This window comes from Canis lupus, chromosome 2 (assembly GCF_003254725.2).
Source record: "Canis lupus dingo isolate Sandy chromosome 2, ASM325472v2, whole genome shotgun sequence".
NCBI classification, from domain to species: Eukaryota; Metazoa; Chordata; class Mammalia; order Carnivora; family Canidae; genus Canis; species Canis lupus.
The window spans coordinates 13,251,725-13,276,452 of NC_064244.1; the positions used below are offsets into that span (position 1 = coordinate 13,251,725).

The 24,728-nt window shown below is 35.2% G+C and overlaps 1 protein-coding gene across 9 annotated transcripts in view; it reads left to right on the top strand.

Moving 5' to 3' along the window:
• Window positions 1-24,728, top strand: part of ARHGAP12 (Rho GTPase activating protein 12) — a 147,761-nt gene that overhangs the window by 112,035 nt on the left and 10,998 nt on the right. For 5 of the 9 annotated variants that reach the window (XM_049097142.1, XM_035712971.2, XM_049097128.1 and 2 more), the window contains 8 exons: window positions 1,660-1,758; window positions 6,505-6,607; window positions 8,066-8,182; window positions 10,484-10,582; window positions 12,098-12,175; window positions 12,275-12,409; window positions 12,645-12,747; window positions 13,606-15,997. In XM_049097142.1, coding sequence (XP_048953099.1) covers window positions 1,660-1,758; window positions 6,505-6,607; window positions 8,066-8,182; window positions 10,484-10,582; window positions 12,098-12,175; window positions 12,275-12,409; window positions 12,645-12,747; window positions 13,606-13,780 — 909 coding nt within the window. In that variant the 3' untranslated portion in view covers window positions 13,781-15,997. Of the gene's footprint in view, window positions 1-1,659; window positions 1,759-6,504; window positions 6,608-8,065; window positions 8,183-10,483; window positions 10,583-12,097; window positions 12,176-12,274; window positions 12,410-12,644; window positions 12,748-13,605; window positions 15,998-24,728 lie in introns of those variants that run through there. The other 4 variants (XM_049097119.1, XM_049097144.1, XM_025464041.3 and 1 more) reach the window with 2 other exon arrangements.

Consider the following 24,728-nt stretch of genomic DNA (forward strand, 5'->3'; position numbering starts at 1 on the left):
AATGCTCCCACAACACTGATAATTCTTTTTAATTTCTGCTTTTAAAATAGTATTTAATGTAGTGTACCTTAGGTTATCATCTGTTGTAAATTATCCCACTAGATGATGATTTTTTTTTTTTTTAAGCAGAGAGACTATATTTTCCTTATCTTTAAGAAAGAACTCCTAACAGAGTATCTTATATGCAGTGAATATTCAGTATTGGTTGACTGGCTTGACCCACTCTCTTGAAAGAACTACAAGAAAGGAAATCAGTGTTTCCTGATTTAGCCTTACAGTTTCAATAAGTGATTTCAGAGTGAAAACAAATCTATGGTTGAATAAGTTAGGCAGTGGTACAGATGTTTTTCTTTCCTTAGAAAATCAGAGCACCCTGGGATGTCAAAGCCCTGAGACTTTTTGAAGGAAAGAATCTTGTTAAATGTTATTCAGAATTTCCCAAATTAATATAGAACTGGTTTGAAAAAAAAATTTTTTTTGAAGAATACCTCTTTTAAACATTACTTCAGGAACTATGTTTGAGGCATATGTCTCAGAATGTTGTTTGGGTACATTGCCATATGTTCCTCGAGGAAAAAAATAAACAGTTACCAGACAGAAATTAGGAGGAATGCTTTCTCCTAACACCTGAAAATATTTCCTCAATCAAGTGTAAGTAACTTTGAACCAAAGAGATTATACATAAATTGGTTGCTGCCTTCATGTAGAATAATACATAATGTCCTGAATTCATGATTTTGACACAATTTATTACTGCTTTTGCCCAGAAGTGACATAACATTTATCGGCTGTGCCTTCTCTTTGTACTAAGCCATTATATTTATTTGCCTATTAAGTAGGAAATAATGAAAGCTTAACTCTTTCATATATTTTTTTCTACATTTATTTTTTAACTGGAGAGAGAAAAACATTCCTCAGATTTACATAAAAATATAGATTTTATTTCTTTACAAGTGGATTTTGTTTCAATTCTAGTCGAAAATGCATAGCTTTGGTACTTGAACTCATTTTTTTTTAATGTTTATTTATTTATGATAGTCACAGACAGAGAAAGCGAGAGAGGCAGAGACACAGGCAGAGGGAGAAGCAGGCTCCATGCACCGGAAGCCCGATGTGGGATTCGATCCCGGGTCTCCAGGATCGCGCCCTGGGCCAAAGGCAGGCGCCAAACCCCTGCGCCACCCAGGGATCCCTTGAACTCATTTTTTTAATGATACAGTATACTAGATTTCAGCAAGTTTTATGGCATTTGTGTGATGGAATATGGGAATCTAAATTATTAGATTTTCATTGAGAATTTTTTGTGAGAAAAATGTCATGTTTTATAAAGCAATTCCTCTGGGATTATTTTATATTAAAATAAAAGATATTCCATTGCTGTGCATTAACCTTTAGTCACTTACTATATGGCATCTAGTCTTCTGCTGGTCCGTGGACTTTTGCTTAAATATATTCATTTATTTGGGGGCTCCTGGCTGGCACAGTTAGTGGATTGTGTGAATCTGGATCTTGGGATTGTGAGTTCAAACCCCACATTAGGTGTTAGAGATTACCTTAAAGTAAAAATACAATCTTAAAAAATAGATATATTTTTCATTTACTTGGTTGAAAGCACTAACCGTATTCTTTTCCTCCCCCCCCCCCCCCTTTTCTCTAAAGCTGAAAACCCGTCAAGGAACAGAACTGCTAATTCAGTCTGATAATGACACTGTTATTAATGATTGGTTTAAAGTTCTTAGTAGTACTATCAATAATCAGGTATGTGTTTGACTTAGGTAAATTTTTTCACTTCAAGGCTACTTTTCTTTTCTGCTTTCTAATTGGTTATTGCATATCTAGTTTCCAGTTGATTTGTGATAAAATACTTTTTTAATATGTATTTTGATGAGAGATAGGAAAGTCAATGGTAGTTTAGCAGATCCTTGGGGCTGGTGATTGATTTAACATTCTCAATTATATATTATTGGCTACTAGTGGATTTTAAGTAATTTTCACATGAGATTCAAAAAGAAGTAGTTCGAGAAGACGGACAAACCATTCTTAGATATAGTATATATTCAGTGACCAATGAGTTGGGAATAGTACTATTTGGTGAAGACAGGTCCTACCTAGGTAAAGGTATGAAGTAAATGAAGCTGTAGCCTCTTCATGAGCACTTTTTCTTTCCTCATGACACCTCTAGCTACTGCTGGAGGTGTTTTAGTTCTCCCCCATCCCCCAAAAAGGGAGGTAGGTGTTCAGTACCCTTGTGTTCCTGGTATATTTCCTCGTGTGTGTGTGTGTGTGTGTGTGTGTGTGTGTGTGTATATATAGTAGGTACATAATATGTTACATAATGTATGTTTGTGTGTGTGTGTGTGTGTGTGTGTGTATAAACAACCAAAAAGAATCTCAAATTTATATTCTGCAGCTGTGTTAGAGCAAGAAGAAACAGGGGCTATATATTTTTGGACTATATTCTTACCTTCTCAGTGTATGGGGACATGGCTTCTCATTAAGGGTCATATGTCATGGACAAAAAGGAAAGTGAATACTTATGGGAGTGTGTTATGGTTTTAAACTAAACAAACCATATCTGGGGGCATCACAATGCCAGATTTCAGGTGGTACTACAAAGCTGTGGTCATCAAGACAGTGTGGTACTGGCACAAAAACAGACACATAGATCATTGGAACAGAATAGAGAACCCAGAAGTGGACCCTCAACTTTATGGTCAACTAATATTTGATAAAGGAGGAAAGACTATCCATTGGAAAAAAGACAGTCTCTTCAATAAATGGTGCTGGGAAAATTGGACATCCACATGCAGAAGAATGAAACTAGACCACTCTCTTTCACCATACACAAAGATAAACTCAAAATGGATGAAAGATCTAAGTCTTTTTTTTTTTAAATTATTTATTTATTTATGATAGTCACAGAGAGAGAGAGAGAGAGAGAGAGAGAGGCAGAGACACAGGCAGAGAGAGAAGCAGGCTCCATGCACCAGGAGCCTGACGTGGGATTCGATCCCGGGTCTCCAGGATCACGCCCTGGGCCAAAGGCAGGCACTAAACTGCTGCGCCACCCAGGGATTGTGAGACAAGATTCCATCAAAATCCTGGAGAAGAACACAGGCAACACCCTTTTTGAACTCGGCCACAGTAACTTCTTGCAAGATACATCCACGAAGGCAAAAGAAACAAAAGCAAAAAAAAAAAAAAGAAACAAAAGCAAAAATGAACTGTTGGGACTTCATCAAGATAAGAAGCTTTTGCACAGCAAAGGATACAGTCAACAAAACTCAAAGACAACCTACAGAATGGGAGAAGATATTTGCAAATGACGTATCAGATAAAGGGCTAGTTTCCAAGATCTATAAAGAACTTATTAAACTCAACAGCAAAGAAACAAACAATCCAATCATGAAATGGGCAAAAGACATGAACAGAAATCTCACAGAGGAAGACATAGACATGGCCAACATGCATATGAGAAAATGCTCCGCATCACTTGCCATCAGGGAAATACAAATCAAAACCACAATGAGATACCACCTCGCACCAGTCAGAATGGGGCAAATTAACAAGGCAGGAAACCACAAATGTTGGAGAGGATGCGGAGAAAAGGGAACCCTCTTACACTGTTGGTGGGAATGTGAACTGGTGCAGCCACTCTGGAAAACTGTGTGGAGGTTCCTCAAAGAGTTAAAAATAGATCTGCCCTACGACCCAGCAATTGCACTATTGGGGATTTACCTCAAAGATACAGATGCAATGAAACGCCGGGACACCTGCACCCTGATGTTTCTAGCAGCAATGGCCACAATAGCCAAACATTGGAAGGAGCCTCGGTGTCCATCGAAAGATGAGTGGATAAAGAAGATGTGGTTTATGTATACAATGGAATATTACTCAGCCATTAGAAACAACAAATACCCACCATTTGCTTCAACGTGGATGGAACTGGAGGGTATTATGCTGAGTGAAGTAAGTCAGTCAGAGAGGGACAAACATTATACATTCTCATTCATTTGGGGAATATAAATAATAGTGAAAGGGAATAGAAGGGAAAGGAGAAGAAATGAGTGGGAAATATCAGAAAGGGAGACCGAACATGAGAGACTCCTAACTCTGGGAAACGAACTAGGGGTGGTGGAAGGGGAGGAGGGCAGGGGGTGGGGGTGAATGGGTGACGGGCACTGGGGAGGGGCACTTGACAGGATGAGCACTGGGTGTTATTCTGTATGTTGGTAAATTGAACACCAATAAAAAAATTTATTAAAGAATAAAAAATAAAAAAAATAAAAGCTACATTGTAAAAAATTTAAAAAAATAAACTGAACAGACTGAAAGAAAAGTTGGGAATCATACGCTTTAGTAGAGATTGAGCCGTCTTTCAGAGACTGTAGGTGAAGCCTCTTTACTAATAAGATTTGTGACTCTTACTGAGGTATCATATGGGTTTCATTTTTTCACTTATAAAATAGAGATGTTGGATTTGATTGTTTCTAAGTACCCTTTTAAGCTCCAAAATTTTTATGATGCACTCAATTGAAAACAACCAGATTTGCAATCTTCTAACTCTTCCTCCTTTTTCACCCCTTCTACCCACCTATATAAATACTCTTCTTTTGCAGTTTGTAATATTGTATATTTCTGAATCTTGTCTTTTCCTTTCCATTTATTCTTGAAACCACTATCAGGACTTTGTATGATGAGTCCCTTCCTAAGCAGTTTTTCTTATTTCATCTTATCTGCCACCAATCTATTCTTAATATCATTGCTGTATGAAACTTCCTAATGTTAACTGTATAATCAATCCTCTCCTGCTCAGTAAACCTTCCATGACTCATTAAAATTCAACAACCTGAGCCCGATCTACTCAAATGTACCTTTTACTCTACCCAATATGGGCTTTCAGTTCTAGTTACTGTACTCTGTCCCTAATCCCTTGAAAGCAAGTATGGCTGCATTCATTCATTTAACAAACGTGGGAGTGTTTTATGCAGTGGAGATACATAGGAGCATGCAACCATGTGCCATACCTTTTTTATAGCAAAATATAGATCACTGAAGACAGACAACTTGGCAGTTAGTACATTGAAATGTGATGAAGCTTATGATGGTGAGGGATATATAACTTATTATAAAAACTCTAAGTAGGGGCTAACCTAGTGTAGAGGCCTGGGGAGGCCTTGTAGAGAAAGTGGGGGTTTTTTGTTTGTTTGTTTAGTTTAGTTTTGTTTCGTTTTTCAATCGAAACCTGTAGGATCAGGAAATCAGCCAAGTGAAAAGAGAGTAACATATTGTTGACTGTGAAATTTAAAATATATACTGTTTACAAAGTGGCAAAAGATACTATAGAAATATGCACAATAAGTTTAGAAAGATGCACAAGACTTCTGCAAGGAAAATTGCAAAACTTTATTGAGAGACATTGAAGAAAATCTAATTATATGAGAAGTAAGTATATTATGTTCATGGATTAAAATATTCAATAATGTAAAGATATAATATTCTTCCAAATGATTTATAAACTTATAAACGAGATTTTTGAATCTCATTCAAAATCCCAGTAGGTTTTCTGATGGAACTTGGCAAGCTTATTCTAAAATTCATACTGGAATATAAAGGGTAAAAATATCCAAGACACTCTTGAAGAAGAAAGTGGAAGGACTTGATCTGTCAGATATCAAGACTTAGTTAATACAACATGCTGTACTGGGATAGATCTACAGACCAGTGGAACAGAATAAAGAACCTAGAAACCCACCTATCTTTGGATACTTCATGCCATATATCACTGTAGAAAAATAAGGAAGAATAAACTGGAAAGTAAATGGTACTGGGTCAACTGGATATCCAAGAAGAAATTAGAACCTTTCCTAACACTATACACAAAAATAAGTTCTAAGTGGAATAAGGACATCAGTATGAAAGGCAAAGCAATGCTTTTAGCTTTGAGAACTCAGTTTTTAAACCTGCAAAAATGACTGATTAGGCTATACATGAGCTCAAGGATTTCTTTCAATGTCCAACATCCATGAATCTGAGTGTGATTGCTAGTTATGATACAAAATATAATTTGAAAAGATTGTTGGTGTGAAAAATTAATGTGCCATTGGTTAGTTAGCTTTATCTTATACTGTTAGCACAGAATGTAGCTTCATCATGTTCCCTCACTGTAGCTTGTAGTCTGACCTTTTAACTCTTGTTACTGTCATTCTTACACATTTAATCTACATGTGGGAAGATAACTTCATCATTAGTATATAAAACCATCATCCTGTGAATTATCAGCATTTTTTTCTTTTTTGAAGTTTAGAATTAATGAGTTCCCCTTATCTAGGGGGAAGAAGTATTTTTAAAGATTTACCAAGTATCTAAATCATATATGCTATATATTGATTGGTTCCCTAAGATTATTTGGGAGGATCAGTTACTGATTATATTGAGAATTATGCTATTATATCGAAAATAATCTCAAAAGTAATATGTGTTTGGGAAATCTCTAATCAATAGACAGTAGAAACTGATGAAGCAATTGAAGAAGAGATACCAGAGTCCCCAGGAATAGAAAAGCATGATAAAGAGAAGGACCATAAGGATCCTAAGAAACTTCGTCGTAAGTTATCCTTTACCTGTTTTGCTAGTCGCTTGAGTGAGCATTTTCTCTTAGCTTTTCAAATATTTTAAACACATAGAGGCTGAGTGGAATCTCCAGTGTTACCAGGAACTTATAAAGGCTGAGTGGAATCTCCAGTGTTACCAGGAAATTATAAGGTTAGGTACTTGCAGTCTCAGTGTTTCAGGAGTACCCTCTCCTTGTTAACTCCTTGTCATTTTTCAGCGTCATCGTATGCACACGTACAGAATTTAATTAATTTTAAGATGATGTGGTCCTTTAAGAGAAAAAAAAAGTGTATTAGAATGCACTTCTATTGAGGTATTCAGGAAGCTGAATTATATTGATTTTAAAGTATATAATTACTGTTTAAGATTCTAGGTAGAATCTTATACTTTAAGAAGTCGGAAGTCATGGGACATGTACCGTAGCTCACACTGGACACCAGGCAACCATCTCTGGACTAGGATGTGTCTGTGCAGGTGCAGCTGCATACATTCATATCTCCACATCATTCATATACATATATATGAATACATATATGTAAATATATGAGCTAAAGCTAGCAATTTAAGAAGAGCATTAATTTTCTGATGCAGGCCTCTTGTGAATTACACTGTTAATTAGGCCATTAGCTATAGCTCTGAACTTGTTAAATCTATTTTAACAAGTCCACATTTAACTGAGAATTTTTGGCCTTTGAATTAACTGAACCATTAGAAAATCGTTTCTACTTTTGTTCTCTCACATTCTAATGAAGGTTAGTCCTATTACTGACCTTGTCACTGACATGTAAACACGTCAAAAATTTGATTATCTTAATGCTTCACTAATATATTGTTTGTGCTCTCAACTTTCCTCAAATATAGTTCAAGAAATTTACTTTTTGGATTTTTCTTTATCAGAACCAAAGAAGAAATCAGACTAATGACAATGTAGGACATTTTTCAGGTGGTCCCATTCTTAGTTTAGAGGTAATTATGACAAGGTGTTATTAGCTTAAAGTACAAGTAATTGTGATGGATATATATCTCTCTAGACTCCTAGTCCAGTAAGGATACTGCAAGATAGGGACTTTTTAATTTATGTTTTCTGGATATTTTTGGGGGGTCATTTTACCTTCTAAAACTGATAGTTAAAGGAGATAAGTAGTATCATTTATGAAATAATGAACATAAATTAGAATAACCAGGGTCGTAGCACATTTACCAAAGAAGGTAGAATTTGTAGTCAGTGTTTAGTGATAAAAATGAACTGTTTTGTGTGGCTTATCACTCTGAAATTGGGTCTGTGTTAGCTTGATTCTTCACATACTATTAAATTATATTAAAGTTTAGAATAACTGAATTTATAACTATGATTTTTACATACGCAATTAATATGTTTTGAGTGCTAGGTGGAAGATTTTTATCAAAAAGTTTTTATTTTATGAAATGCTTTATATTTGTTTCTCTTAAGCCATGAAAGTGTCTAGCATAGATTCTTCAGAACAGAAAAAAACCAAGAAAAACTTAAAGAAGTTTCTTACACGGCGCCCCACTTTGCAAGCTGTTCGTGAAAAAGGTTATATTAAAGGTAGGTAGAGGTGATGTTTATAATAATGAACTTTGGCCAAAATCAGAAATGAGACATTTTAAATTAAAAACTGAAAACTTTTCTTTAAAGTTACCAGGTTCATTGGTTTAAAATACATTTGAGTGATTAAAATTGATTTTTCGATGCATATGGAGAGTTTAAAGCACTGAACAGACATAAATATCAAACTAATTTTCAGAGACCACTGGGATGGAGGCCCCCAACCCCACTTGAGTCTCGCACACACACTTGCTCTTTCTCTCTCACTCTCTCTTGCTCTGTCTCTCTCAAATAAATAAATAGAATTAAAAAAAAAAAAAAAGATTTTTAGTTTTGAGATGCACAGATCAAAGAAATTTTTAATGATCCCTAACAGTAAAAGGAAGAAAAATATTGAACAATTTTATCTTGATTGTTTGCCTTCATTTCTTATTTCAGGTTATCTTAAAATTAGTATAAGCACTTTATACTAATTAATTTTTATATTTATTGTTTATAAGCAATAATAGCAAGAATGCACTAACAATCTTACTAACAGAGTATTCTTTAAAATCATGTATAGTTGGGGATGCCTGGGTGGCTCAGCGGTTGAGTGGCTGTCTTTGGCTCAGGGCATGGTTCCGGGGTTCCGGGATCGAGTCCCACATCGGGTCTCTGTGGGGAGCCCCCTTCTCTCTCTGCCTCTCTGTCTCTCATGAATAAATAAATAAAGTCTTTAAAAAAAAACCAAACAAAGACGTATACTTGTATATACCTTTAGTTCTTACAAGCATTTTTAATTTAAGTGATAAGTTTTCTAATACAGGACTCAAACAGTGACATTAATTAGTAAATAAAGACATAGGTAAAAATAATATATAATATATATCTGTCTTTGAAGTTTGTAAAAAAGACCATCACTGGAACATCTGTTTGCAAAGCATCTAATTTAAAATACACAAATGGGTTTCATTAAAAAGATATTTAAAACTTCTAGGTAGAGTTCAGTTAATTAGTGATTCAAATTAGCAGCCTTAAGAGTTACAGGTAAACAGGGATTCCGAGATAATGCATATGAATTTAGTATATTGAGTTTAGAACTTAAAAAAAAAAAAAAGCCTGACAAATCAGTGAATAGAAATTGCTGTTCTCATCAGGCCCTTTTATTTTTTTAGATTTTATTTGTTTAGTCATGAGAGACACAGAGAGAGAGGCAGAGACACAGGCAGAGGAAGAAGCAGGTGCAGGGAGCCTGATGCAAGACTCGATCCTGGGGCTCCAGGATCATGCCCTGAGCTGAAGGCAGGCACTAAACCGCAGAGCCACTCAGGGATCCCCTCATCAGGCCCTTTTATTGAGAAATATAAACTGTTGCTGCTTTATGATGGTGTTCAGGACTTGAAATATTTTGTTTTCCTGAATATTTAGCACTAACGTGGCATTTCAGAAGTGTTGGGTTGAAAAATTAATAGAACAACCTTTGAAATAGACTTTTGAAATCAAATGTTGGCACATGATGAATATGCACCATGCTTGTTTTAACAGTTTAAAAAACATTGAGTTGTTTACTAAGTGCTAGGCATGAGCCTATGTGCCAGAAATACCTATTGGTTCAAGAATTACAAGGTTCTTGCCCTCTGAAATTTACATAAAAACAAGAAACAGACAAGATAATTTTATTTATTTATTTATTTATTTATTTATTTATTTATTTATTTATTTATTTGATTTTATTCATTCATTCATTCATGAAAGACACACACGGAGAGGCAGAGACACAGGCAGAGGGACAAGCAGGCTCCAGCCAGGGAGCCTGATAGGGACTCGATCCCGGGACTCCAGGATCATGCCCTGGGCTGAAGACAGCGCTAAACTGCTGAGCCACCCAGGCTGCCCCAGACAAGATAGTTTAAAACAGTGCTGACTACTGTGAAGAATCTACAATAGTAATGAAATAGTGACTGTTACTGGGTTTCCTTAGGCTAATCATAAGGTTTTTTGTCAGGAGATGACATTTTAGCTGAGGGCAAGAGTAATAAAAAGGAGCTAAGTTTGGGGGAGAGGATGGATCTCTGCAAAAGGTATAGAAAACAAAAAGGCTCTCAGGTAAAAAGGAGTCGGAGTGGAGTGTTCATGGAGTTTAGTAAAGCAGGAAAATTGTTTGAAGTGGCATTGGAATGAGTAGGCAGGTCAAAGGACTCCGTCACAGCAGGTAGTGTTGGGATGCACTCAGTGTCTTCTATAGCACAATGAATGGTTATCACCATTTTGCAAAATAAATTTTAGCAGGCTGGTTTATTTCAAAAAATAAATCTCTTTCAGATCAAGTATTTGGAGCCAATCTTGCTAATCTGTGTCAGAGAGAAAATGGCACAGTGCCAAACTTTGTGAAGTTATGCATTGAACATGTTGAAGCATATGGTAAGAAAATGATTTTTATTTTTATATTAAGCACACCAACCCATTGTTCTGCCATTAAAATCCTTAGAGTTTTTATGATTTTGAGTGATGGAACAGTTGTAAGCTGTCAAGAAAAGCATCTTGTTTGCCAAAAACTTACATGTTTTAATGGTTACATATATCTGTTTTAAGACCTTTGCAAGCACCCGTTGAATATTCAGCACTTCTAGCTGATTAAGCATAAGGTATTATTTGAAGCCATTTGGAGTTGGCCTTTCTTTAAAATGAATAAGGTGGTGATTATAAAACTGAGTTTATTAAGTGAATTGATTGTGTAGAAGATAGGAGATTGTGTTTACTTACCAAGAGAAAGTTTCTTCTCTTTATAATAAATACGAGTTGATATTTTAAAACTGTTAAGTCAACTATAAAGTGTCTAAATAGACAAACCTCCTTATGCCATTTCCTGTTAAGTAAGACTTAAACCAATTTATATTTTGGTTAATTTTAACATAATATTTATACTAGTTTTATGTAAACTATCATGATAATTAGATTAACTTGTATCTGTACACCATCAAAAAATCTTGTACAATTAAAATATTTGCATAATTTGTAATTTCTGCCAGTTTCAGATCTTGTCTCTGACTTTTCTTGTCAACATGACAATAGAGACACTGTGCCTTTATTTGAAGTTCTATGAATAGCACATCAGATAATGTGCTTTGTTAAATGTGTACAGCATTATCATTTAATGAATATTTGGATTTTTTAGGCTTACTTGCGTGAATTTCACATGATTCTATTCCATATATGAAAGAAGTGAATATCAAAGTAGCAATTGTTTTTATAGAATCTTTATTTTAATTGGTTATTAAGTTTATTTATTACAAGCCCTTAATAGGACAACTATTTTTAAAAGACTGCCTTGGGGGATCCCTGGGTGGCTCAGCGGTTTGGCGCCTGCCTTTGGCCCAGGGCGCGATCCTGGAGTCCCAGGATCTAGTCCCGCGTCCGGCTCCCAGCATGGAGCCTGCTTCTCCCTCTGCCTGTGTTAATGCCTCTCTCTCTATGTCTATCATGAATAAATAAATAAATCTTAAAAAAAATCTAAAAAAAAAAAATCTAAAAAAAAAAAATAAAAGACTGCCTTGATATGTACATTTACGTTACGAAATGTGCAGGAAAATAGACGGGCTAATTTTATCTTCTGATTTCCTTTACTTTCTGAACTATCCCCAGGTATATCTTAATTTGTTAGTATTTCAAGTTTAATGAGATGATTTTTTTGAGATGTTCCACAGTCTACATGATTAAACAAATTAGAATTGTTGCTGTTTATTAAACAGAATTCAGAGTATATCTCCACCCCCTCTCTCTCTGCCAAGGATCTTTAAAAGGCCAGTTAGAGGAGAAGAGTATTTGCCCATTTGATTTTAGGCTCATGTTAATGAATAAGGATTCTGAAACATGCAGCCATCTTTAGAAGAGGCAAACACCTAATTTAAACACAAAAATATTGTAATTTTCTCTTAGGTTTGGATGTTGATGGGATATACAGAGTAAGTGGCAACCTTGCAGTGATCCAGAAACTGAGATTTGCAGTCAATCATGGTAAGATCATACTCCCTATTGTTATGTGCAAACAGCATACTCATTACTTTCAGGATCTGTTTAAAGTGATTTTTAAAAATTTCCTATTCTGTTTTTCAGATGAGAAATTGGATTTGAATGATAGTAAATGGGAAGATATTCATGTTATTACTGGAGCACTCAAAATGTTTTTTCGAGAATTACCAGAACCTCTTTTTACATTTAACCATTTTAATGATTTTGTTAATGCAATTAGTAAGTATGTCATTAAACTCAGTTTTTTTTCTAGATGCTGAAAGTCTGTATTGACTAAGCTGTAGACTACATTCTGTTTGATCTCTTAAATTTTTTCATAGGATTGTTTTACTTCAGAAATTTTAAATGTGACCACCAGGTGTCACTGTGTATTATCAAATGTCAGGTTCTAAAATCTGTCACTGTCTTCAATTTCATGCATAATCTCTCATTATCTTTTTTTTTTTTTTCTTAGAACAAGAACCAAGACAGCGAGTTGCTGCTGTTAAGGATCTAATCAGACAGTTACCAAAGCCAAATCAAGATACAATGCAGATTCTTTTTAGACATCTCAAAAGGTAAGAGGTTCACCACAGAAAAGAAATAGTAATTAGGGAAAAAGAAGGAAAAAGGTAAGAAATGCATGGTTATGAGGTGTGGTATGGTACCCATGAGGCCAGGGTCCCTCAGACACTTACTTGTTCAGATTCTGGCTATGCTATTTGCTGTCTTTATAACTTGAAGAAGCGAACTCCCCTGGGTCTTGTTCCTCATAGGTAAATGATCTGGTATAAAAAATATTTACTTAAAGCGAATATTATATGCGAAGCAGTTATATAAAGCCTGGTGTGTAAGTGTTCAGAAATTGTTGAAGTTAATTAACATGAAGATGAGATGTTGGTTATCCAATGAGGAATATTAAATTACCTTAAAGCCATCATGGCTTTCAGTTACTACATAGCCATTTTAATAACTGATTTTTGCCTTCTGACAGAGAGAATACTAGAATAATAAAATAAATTATCCCAGTGAGGGAGATTAAAAAACCAAACATAGAATTAATAAAATGCAAATTTAATCTCTGAAACCTAATGAAATTTTTTTCCCTATCATCCTCATAGATTGACTATTGTTACCTGAATTGTAGCTTATACTTAAGTCTGTGTCTTACTTTAAACTCTAAACTGAAACATCACACGTTTAAAGTTTGTTAGAGTATTTGTAATTATACCTTTTAGCTGTGTTTATCCAAAAGAAATCTTCACATGATATTTGGACTGAATTCTGCTTGGTTAAGTAGCTTGTATGTATCTTAGGAAAATGAGTACTATTTCTCATTTCTAAATGCACTGTTTATGTTTATGATACAATTTGAAGAATTTTTCCTCTCGTATGTTTTATTTTCTCTTTTAACAATTTTTTTTTCCATCCCTTAGAGTTATAGAAAATGGAGAAAAAAACCGAATGACCTATCAGAGTATAGCAATTGTTTTTGGTCCCACTCTGTTAAAGCCAGAGAAAGAGACTGGTAATATAGCAGTTCATACTGTCTACCAAAATCAGATTGTAGAATTAATTCTACTGGAAATAAATTCCATCTTTGGGCGTTGATTCTTATTGAAGACAACCTGTGGAATAGAAGCTGAATTCCATCAGATTTGAAACTCTTATACGTGATGTATTTTATTTTTGGACCAAGCAGTGACTCTTTGATTTTGCACTTTTTTGAGGGATCAGAAGGGAATGGGAGAGTCAAAAATGTGTGTTAGGCCCTCACATTTGCTGCTTTGTTGCAAGTTGATATAACTGTGTGTAATTTTGAATTAATTTTATCCTGAATGTTTGCATTTCATACTCTGAATTTCAGTAAAAATCAAACTTGCAGTTCTAACCAGTCGTATACACTGGATAATTTGGTAAGAAAACTACTTTTTTTTTCTCAAACTGGATAATGTAGAATTTCTTCTCATGATTCATTGGATTCATCACTTGATAGACTAGTACTCACTATCAGTTATTTTGAAGACGCTCTTGGGCATTCTAAACAAAATGAAGTATATCCTTTTTGAAACCTGTGTATTTCTTTTTCAGGGTTTCTGCATGCAGTGGCAGTCTTAAGTATTACAATTCATTATAACCCAGTTGTAATCCCTTGGCAGAGGCTTGCCGCCTTCACTGTGTTGCACACTATCCTTACTGGATGGATGTCTTAATCGCTTGTTTGGGCAGCACACTAATATTACTTAACACACTGTGATATACTGGAGTTTAATTTAGCACAAGTCAGTTCAGGGTATTTTGGGGCTGTGTGTGCTACGCTGATTTATAGCTAACAATCCTAATTATATCTAGTGCCATACTGAGTTTTTGGTATGACCTTGTGGAAACAGACATTATTTGATGTAAATATAAGCTAAAGACTTAATGTCCTTTAGCTTACGTATATAATTTTGTTGTATAGTCTCAGAGTACATTCTAACCTGACATTTCTAATCATGATATTGGTAATCTTTTCCGTGAGTATTAGGTTTCCTCCAGAAATAGGCTGTTATTTGAGAAACTTAACTGTGTGCACTTTTAGATTTTAATTACATTTACAGGCAAATCACTGTAATGCAAATGGTACTGGAAAAATACTGAATAGACTTGCTAAATGGTAAATGCACTACAAGAGGAACCTTTTAGATAACTTAATATGTACAGAATACATTAGAAAAAAATTTATTACAGAATTCTAACTGCAGTATGAATAGTGGAAACCCATATGTAAATTAGACGGATGTCAAATGGAAAGTGACATTGCTAAATTTGAGAATTTCTTTTTACATTACTAATGTAGATTAATTTGTATAATAAAACAGGGTTTGGAAGGTTTTGTTACAGAGAGCATGGTCTGTTGAAGATATTTTAAGATGTATTTTTCTAGATTAACTGATGTATATGAAATGTCTAATCTGAATAAAGAAAACCATAAGAGGTTTAGAGATTTTCCATTGGAAATGTGCATTTTGGTTTTCAGTTTTTTTTCTTGTTTTTGCATTTACTGGCATATTCTTATACCTCATTTTTAAAAAATCAACTGAATCCATTATTTCCTGTGGTAAATGTATTTCCTCATTTTTTCACACCTTTTCTACTCCCTGCCATGCCAATACCTCCACTATCCTCCCTCCAATTTTTATTTCTTCATCAATATTTGAAAGTGATTTGTGACCAAGACTCCTTTTCTTAGAATGGCATTGGTAATTTACAGTTTGCCTTCCTTGGGAACAAATAGTTTTTGTGTACAATCTGCTTAAAAAAATCTCTCACCTGAGTTTTGTCGTAAAAATATTAGTTGTTGTTGTGGTCTTGTTAAGTTGTTAACAAACCAAGCTACTTGATAGCTGTGGAAAGCAGATTGTTTTGGGCAGGGAGAAAAAGACCCAAAATGAGAATGTGTTTATATTTGCCTAACAATGTCCTGAACAATACAATATGCTTTAGAACTGGCCTATGTAGTGATTGTATGGCAGAAAAACCATTAGACTCAAACCAGTGATGCTCTTTCTCTTGGTAGCTGTGGACATAACAAAGATTAAAAATTGTCCTGTGTTTCTTGTTTCAGAGTACATGTGTGTGTATGTGGAGTCTTAAATGTTTTATTAGTCTACAGCAAATTAGTTTATTGTAATATTGTATGTACAGTGAAATCAATGTCATGTGTTTTCATCCTTTGTGAATTAAAAATTCTCATTTTTTTTGTAATAACAGAACCAGTAATATTTTCCTGTCTTGACGATTTTTAGTAGAAAATATATTAAAGGCTGAAATAAATTGTAAATGGAATTTCATTTGCTAATAGGCTTTACTTCAGCATGTCGTTTATAAAGAAGTGGTTCGGAATTGAAAGAAAAAGCATATTCAAGTATGTTATTATATTTAATTAGAAAAAAAATACTTATTTAAATTTTACAACTGTAAGGAATTTTACCTTTTACTCCATAAAAGTGATGTTACCTTTTAGTTAGAGGCAAATCTGCAGATTTCTTTTCTTACGGGAAAAGCATAAATAGAATAATTCAGCCAAACTGGGCTTAGGCAGATGTGTTGTGTACATATACACACCTATGTGTATGTTAAGTGGGTGGGTATATGTCACCGCTGTTACATGCAGATGAAAACTCTTAACAGTATTAATGGCAGATATCTGGAGACCTTTGTGTTAGTTCAGTTGCATGCCACGCTACTTTGTAAGCTGGTAAAACTAGATGTTAAGAAAGCAGTGAGAGGGAAAAAAGAGTTATTCCATAATTTTGCTAAGAGATTCTTTTCCAGCTTGTGGGAGAGATCCTCCAATTAAATATTTAAAGTAAACACGTAGTTTCCCAGGACACTAATTTCTCCAACATCTTTAGGCATTTAAAAAACACAGGAATCTACAACATGTCATCTTAGTCAAGAAGAAAATAAAAATAGTCAAATGGACGTCGTACTCTCACTGGCCTAATAAAAGTCAAATACTCCAGATCACATCTATATAGAGAATTGAAAATGGGTAGAAAATAAGATTTTATGGAGTTTTCTAGTCTCTCTGAACTCTAGCCATCACCTCTAATGATCCTCTTTTATAGGAAGTACATTTCTGGTACATGACTAGAGACGGTGTTTAATAGGGACTGTAGCCTGTATATTACATTCCTGGGTGTGGGGCACAGTTTTGTTTTTGTTTGTTTTTTTTTAAACAGTATTTCAGTATAACTAACACAGTTCTGTTAAATGCAACTTTAGTTTTAAACCAAAAAATATATATATACACACACACATACACATACACACACACACACACACACACACACACACAAACCCACAAAAAGCAAAGGAGGCTGCAAAACAAAATCAACAGCCTAACAATAATGGTGTATGAGAATCTATTGGAAATTCACAAGCTGCAGACCCAGGCCAAGCAGAGTCAGCCTTGGTATTCTAGGGAAGGGGGAGTACAGAATGCCTAATGAGACATTCTGTAACCACTGAAGACAAGGGACTTCTCCCGAAGAATCTCAATTAGTCTTCTCAACTGAAGTTTTGTGGGCCAGTGGTGGCTGGCTGTAAATATATTCAGCTGGATTGAGCTTTTACAAATTAGCCTTATGTGAATATGGCACTTAAATGAACTCTTTCATTTCCTTCATTGCTTCCCTTCTCCCACAGGAAAAAAAGGAAAAAAAAAAAAAAACTTTCATGGCACTCTCATAAACAGAGCACTTGTAGAACAAGGTAACTGTTTAACAAACCACTACAAAATGTATTTAGAGAAGTCTGGTTTCTTACTTTTTCTCATCAACCCTCTCCTCTCTTTATTTTACTTCCTCTCTGTGTTTTCAGAAAAATGTTTTTGGTAAAGATTTTTAAATCACCAATGCTGGTAGCTAAATCAGGTAGTTCTAATAGTTGTGGCTCGCACTGCAAGTAGCATTGAAACTTGTCATGAATCTTGTAATATTGATAAAAGTCATGAGGACATCAGAATAAATGAGGCTGCATTAGCCTTTGCAGAGGTAGACCTCAAACTCTGTAATAAGCTGATGGTGGAGTAACCAGTGAAGATTCAGGATAACATTCAAGGCCACCCTTCTCCTCCTGGGCATCTTGAGAGATTGTTCACATTTAGGTAAGAGAACTTGAGTTCACTCAAGTAGAACTGAGTCTCACTGATAAAAGGACAAAACCAATAGGGACCCTCACATTCATAGCCTTACTTTATGGAGGCACAAAATGATAAGCCTAAAACTGAAGGGAAGAGAAATCTTGATTAGTTACATTATGTCTCTTTTAAAGTTTGTGATCAACTTAAGTAAAGCATATTCTGGTATGTTTAAGTAATATCATTTGAGGAAGAAACTAGTAACTTCTCTACCTATTGGGAGCATCTGTTTCCAAGCTAAGTTAATTTTTATGTGGCATATTGAAACTAATACTTTGTTTTATATATTATGTACATCTATTATGAATTTAGAGGTGGCAGGGGAGTAGGTATTGCTTTCTGCTGGTCTCTTCTAGTTTTAGTTACATAAATAGTAAACCAACATCCCTCTCCCTCCCTTGCAAATCATCAGACTTCAGTGGTTCTCTTTCTACCGGCAGACGGCTGACGTTCTGGACTGGCCATTGTGTTCGTTAATCTCTGTTTAATATGGATATCTGCTTTCACTTTGAGTTCTGAAACTGTGCTGTCCACTATTGTAGCCACTGGCCACATGCGGCAACTTAAATTTCATTAAAATTAATTAAAACATGAAAATTCAGTCACTTTTCAAATGTTCAACAGGGACGTGGAGTTTATGGCCACTGTATTAGAGCAGATATAGAACATTTTCACCCTCAGAAAATTATTCTGGACAGTGCTGTGATAGAAGATTGGTTGTGAGGAATAAGGAATTACACAATACAAAATTCTTTAAAAAAATGTATGTTCTAAAGCATTATATTTCATAATTCACCCTCATGCTTGTCTCAAGTACATGCCACTAGAAGAGTTTAAAATCAAGGAAAGAACATTTTTCTAAAATTCTGCCAAACTCTGAGTATTTGTCCCATTATATGCTCCCATTATGGGGTGCTGAAGGGTGGTAAATGTGATTTGACTTCTATTACATCTCCATTAAAATGCTTGCAATTTGGTGAAAGTCCGTTTGAAACTGCAGCCTAAGAAAAGCTTCAATTGACATTGTTGTCTGGGAAATGTAGGAATGCTATACTATCAGATAATATTTGAGACTATGTTACAGCATTCTTATAACATCTGGATCTTAAGAATTTTCACCTTGGTGGGAAAGGTTTTCTGAAATCATATTTTACAAACCGAATAAATAATGAAAGAAATGGTTCTAATTAGAGCATTCCCTTGAGATCGGAGTTCACTCACCTTGTATTTACTTCTGATTTTTAATAGTTCCCTATATGAGGTAGTGGAGGTCTCCAAAAATCTACATACAAAATTTCTCTTTAAATGAGTGATGTCTACGGAGGCCCGGGTGGCTCAGTGGTTGAGCGTCTGCTTTTGGCTCAGGGCATGATAGCAGACTCCCAGGACTGTGTCCCACATCGGGCTCCCTGCATTGGAGCCTGCTTCTTCTGTTGCCTGTGTCTCAGCCTCTCTCTCTCTCTCTCTCTCTCTCTCTGTCTCATGAATGAATAAAATCTTAAAAAAAAAAAAAAAAAAGACTTTAAATGAGTGACATCTAGCCACAGATACAGGGAAGTTTTGGTAGTCTCAAAGTGAGTCGGTCTGAACATGATTTCAACCAGATGCTTACTTAGGCATGGACAGTGACATGGTACATAGATTCCATAGACAAGATGCTAATTAGCATTTTTCATTTTTGTCTTTATCAAGATGTTTATTTTAAGGGTCTCAGACCAGATTCTTCTTTTTTTTTTTTTTTTAAAGATTTATTTATTTATTCATGGTAGACATAGAGAGAGGCAGAGACACAGGAGGAGGGAGAAGCAGTCTTCATGCCGGGAGCCTGATGTGGGACTCGATCCCGGGACTCCAGGATTGTGCCCTGGGAAAAGGCAGGCGCCAAACCGCTGAGCCACCCAGGGATTCCCCTCAGGCCAGATTCTTCTTTCAGAGATGGTACTTCTGTGCATAGTTGACATATATTCTGGTTGAAGTAGGTGCTACTGTTGTATTTTCAACCTTGTGAAGGCTTTCTGTTGATAAGTATCTTAATGTTCTAGGTAGTGAGTATAATAGCTTGTTACTTTAATTAACCCAACCCATTGACAGATTGCTTCAGTTCAGACTTAAAGCAAATCATAAGGTGAAGAAGCCTTGCTATCTAGTAAAATTAACTCCCAAAACACTCTTCTTATCTGCTGATTAAGAAGTACATTGGAATGCAAAATGATTCTTTCTGGGTCCTTTCTTCTGCCTGCCTTTTATCTCCCCTCCCTTCTCTGTCTCTTTAGTTGGCTGTTTGCTTTAGACCATCAGATGACTGGCTACTCACAGAGGCTGTTTTGAGACTTATTTGAGGCCCTGTGTCTAAAGTGTCCAGCTTTCCTGGAGGGGAGTTAGAGTAAAAGAGGAATCAAAGGCATCTAGGGAGACCAACACAGCTGTGTCAAGGAGGAAACTAAAACTTTTACAAGGAGCAATCCCAGCATCTTTGGATGACATAGTTCTAAATGTGAGATTCCTGGAATTCGGCCCCTTATGTTAGTTGACCAGATCTGATGTAACATTTCTGACATCTGGCTTCATCTTACGATTACCCTCTTTGATCATGTCCTTGTCTCCTCACTTGTTCTATTAGCCAAATTGATTGCCTGAACAGTGACAACCTTCTTACCCATCTTATCATTCTAAACAACTGTAGCATATTTAGTTGGCAATAATGCTTCTACAGAGCCAGCATCAGACAACATACAGTTGCTATCTTAAATGATGGGTAATACTGAAACATCTCCCACTGAATAGGAGGTTGGAAAGAGAGTTAATACAGCAGTCTGCTAAGAGCCCATTCATTCATTCAACAAATTCAATTTGTTTTAGGTGTTAAAGCATAGAGTTAACCTCTAGAGATAAAATGGTAAACAAAATCGATGGAATCCCTGCTTTTATGTTTATAATTTTGAGATTGGTAAAGGGCAGCTGATATATAATTCTGACCTATACCTGTGTTGAGTAGGTGCATTAAAAATGGTCAATCTCTTGGGACGCCTGGGTGGCTCAGCAGTGGAGCATCTGACTTTGGCTCAAGGCGTGATCCTGGAGTCCCGGGATCGAGTCCCACATCGGGCTCCCTGCATAGAGCCTGGTTCTCCCTCTGCCTGTGTCTCTGCCCACCTCCCTCTCTCTCTCTCATGAATAACTAAATAAAATTAAAAAAAAAAAAAAACTTAAAAAAAAAAAAAACGGTCAATCTCAAGTAGTTTTATTAGTGTGCCTTCCAGATTGGCCACTTGTGTTGTGGTCATGCCAGTCTACTGAGATTGAGCTAAGATTTATTGCTGCATAATTTGGTAACATGTTAATGACATAATTCTTGAGTATTTGTTGAGGTGAAGTAAGGAGTTTATCAAATATAAGAAATACTGACGGCTTTGATGAAGCATAGTTTCAATTGATGAGGCCTGGTTTTAAATAATTGGATCATCCAAGCCATGAAACATTAAAATGGGAAGTGAAATATTCTCAATAAGTGTTAGGAAAAGCATGGATTTAATAACAATAGTGGTTCCAAAAGAAATCCCCATACTTTGGTATAAAATTAAATACATGGAGAAGATTCTGGTGGTGACAGCATAGTTTTTCAATTTACACATTGAAACAACAACATAATCACATTGATGGTAAAAATATTCTTACCTTATTGATACCTTATTGATGGTAATAAGGTGTTCTTGCAACCCTCCGGATACTAGTAGGTGGGATTAAAGCACCAACACCTTAGAGGTAGGCAATGAAACTAGTGTCTCAGAGGAACAAGAAAAAAGCAACAGGTTAGTGTCTAACTAGCTCTGAGAACCAGAGAACCACAATATAACCATCAGGACTTGAGGGCCTAAAACATTCTAGCCTCCATGAATTCTCAAAACCAACTTGCCAGAGCTTTCTTCAGAACAAGTCACATTGAAGAAAAGTTGCTGAGAGTGGAATCTAAATTGAACAGGATAGGTACACCAGACCCAAAAGATTGTCTAGTTCAAAGTGGGGAAAGGGAGTAGAGCCAGGAAATCCCAGGAATCAAGCTGTCATTTTTTTTAACACAATGCAAAAACAACACAAGAATGAATCTGTTAACAAAGCTTTCCTGAATCCTGTTTCAAAACTTCAAGAAAATTAATTTTACACAAAAATGAGCAAAATAATAGTATTAAGGCTAAATCCCATATAAAATTAGAGAATAAAGAGCACAATAACGTGTGTGTTAAATGGAAACGTGCTCACAAAAGAAAACAATTATTGCAAAAGGAACTCAGAGTCTAAGAAATGACATATAACACATGAAAGAACAACATAAAACAATTATAAGAGCTTGACAACTCAGGAAAGGATTAGAAGGAAATATTTCAGATTGTACATAGGAACGTAAAAGCACATCAATAATACCTTAAAGTATAAAGAAAAATTTTTTTAATTTTTTAAAGAAATTTTTTAAGTCAAAGATTTTATTCATGAGAAACAGAAGAGAGAGAGAGAGAGAGAGAGGCAGAGACACACAGGCAGAGGGAGAAGCAGGCTCCATGCAGGGAGCCTGACGTGGGACTCCATCCCAGGTCTCCAGGATCATGCCCCGGGCTGAAGGCTGAGCCACCTGGGCTGCCCAAGATTTTTTTTTTTAACTAAAAAGTGTCATTGAAGATAGGCAAAGATCAAACATGGAAATACTAGGAGTTCATAAAAAAAATAAAAAATAAATTAAAAAAAGCAAAATAAAAATACTTCAAGAACCTGAAATTAGGAAAGAAATTGAAATTCTATATTGAAAAAGCACAGCAAATAACTAATACTTAAAATAATCAATACCAAGATATAGTCTAGTGAAATAGAGTATAAAGAAAAGCAAATCTTTTGGGCATCTGTTTAAAAAGAGCATGTGATTTGTATTAGAATTTTCAAAAGTAACACTTCATACCAGATGCAAATGGAGAAATATATGTAAGATTCAATCCAAGTGAAATAGATTGAATAAGAAAGGCAAGCTGTGTGATACCTAAATAAGGCATTTATTTGTAAGGAAATACATGAATCTAACGATTGGAAGCATGATGAAGGGCATTTAAGAGAAAATAAAAGGAAATATGTAGCACATCAGTATAATTACATGATGCCACCTACCTATTTGGAAAATTGAATGATGTCTGCTTAATATAGATTATATAACAGAAATAATCCATTGAATTAAGGCCTTCAACTATCCTGACGTCTGCTAAGAGTGCTTTTTAAGCTATATTCAGATAAAGACTTACAAGGCCTACATCTCCAGCAAACAGAATAATCTTCAAATAGGAAAGTGTAAAATAAGTAATGCAGGGATATGATTGCAGAACAAGGAAAAGCTATGAAAAGTTTTAAATGACTCTATCTCCAGGACAAGGCCAACTACATCCTAATATGCTTCTGCTTCCTGAAGAACTTGCAGGTGGACTCCAAGAAGAACAGGTCAGTGATGTTCAATAGGTAATAGAGAAAATATTCACAAGTCTCAAAATGGACAATTTTTTCTGAAGTTAAAAAATGGTATCCACCATCCCTTTCACCAGAAAGGAATGCTATAAATATAATCTTAGATTCAGCAAAGACTTTGATGAAATTGTACACAATGTCCTGTGGATAAACAGATAAAAATTATCATCTGTTATTTTTAGAGAGATATCCAGGTGTTGAATACTGAGAGTATTAATAAAAGAGCTTGGTGATATAGTACCAGAATACTATTGAATGACCTAAGACTTTCTCTTAATACCATGTTGTTAAAATTATCTGTTAATGACTTAAAGCATTAAACCCTGAAAATAATACAGAACTGAGAATATTAAGCAATAGGGCTGATGTCATATACAAAATTATATTAATAGACATGCTCTGGCTTCTGTGGCAGATTAATTTGTATCAGATGGACCTTCCAGCCAAGAACAACTTGGAAAGCTGATAACCTTTTTAAATATTATTGGGGTGAATTTACATAAAATAAACCCACTTTAAATGTACAGTTTGATTAGTTTTGAAAAATGCATATACTTGTGTAAGCCAGTACCACAACACAAAGAACATTTCATCACTCTGAGAAATTCCATGTGCCCCTTTTCAGCCAATACCTGTCCTCTGTCCCTGGCCTCAAGCAACCACTGATGGGCTTTCTATAACTATAGATTAGATTTGGCTTTTTCCGGGGTTCCATGTAAACGCAGCCATACTACATCCACTCTTTTCTGTCTAACTTCTTTGATTCAGCAGAATGTTTGTGATTGACCCAGAACCTATGATGAGTGTATCATCTTTTTATTGCAGAGCAATATTCCATTATGTGTGTATACCACAATTTGTTTATACCTTCATTTCTTGAAATTTCTGTGGAAAGGGAATTTATTGGGAAGGAGGCATAGGAGTGATAAAATGTGCCATATTTTGATAGGGGCATGAGTTATGTATTTGTCAAAGTTCCTCAAACTATTAGGATCTCTGAATTTCCTTGTATGCCAATTATGGCACAATAAGAAAGAGGGTGGGAATGTGTTTACAATTTTAAAAGTAATTTACCCTCTATGCTTGACTATAAGGTCATCCAGAATATCTAATTCAAAAAAAATCGAAAATAAAGCAATAACTGATGAAAATCAATAGAGAAAAACAGATAATAGAAAGTTACACGTGAGTTCCAGATATTGCAATTGTCCTTTATAAAAGCTGTGATTAGAATGTTGAAGACATTAAATGAAGAGATCAAGCATTTCAGTAGAGAACTAGAAATTTTAAGATTCAAATGGAAATTCTGGGACTGAAAAATAAAGTAACTGAAATTAAGAACTCAAAGGTGAGCTTACATATTAAATACAGCTGAAG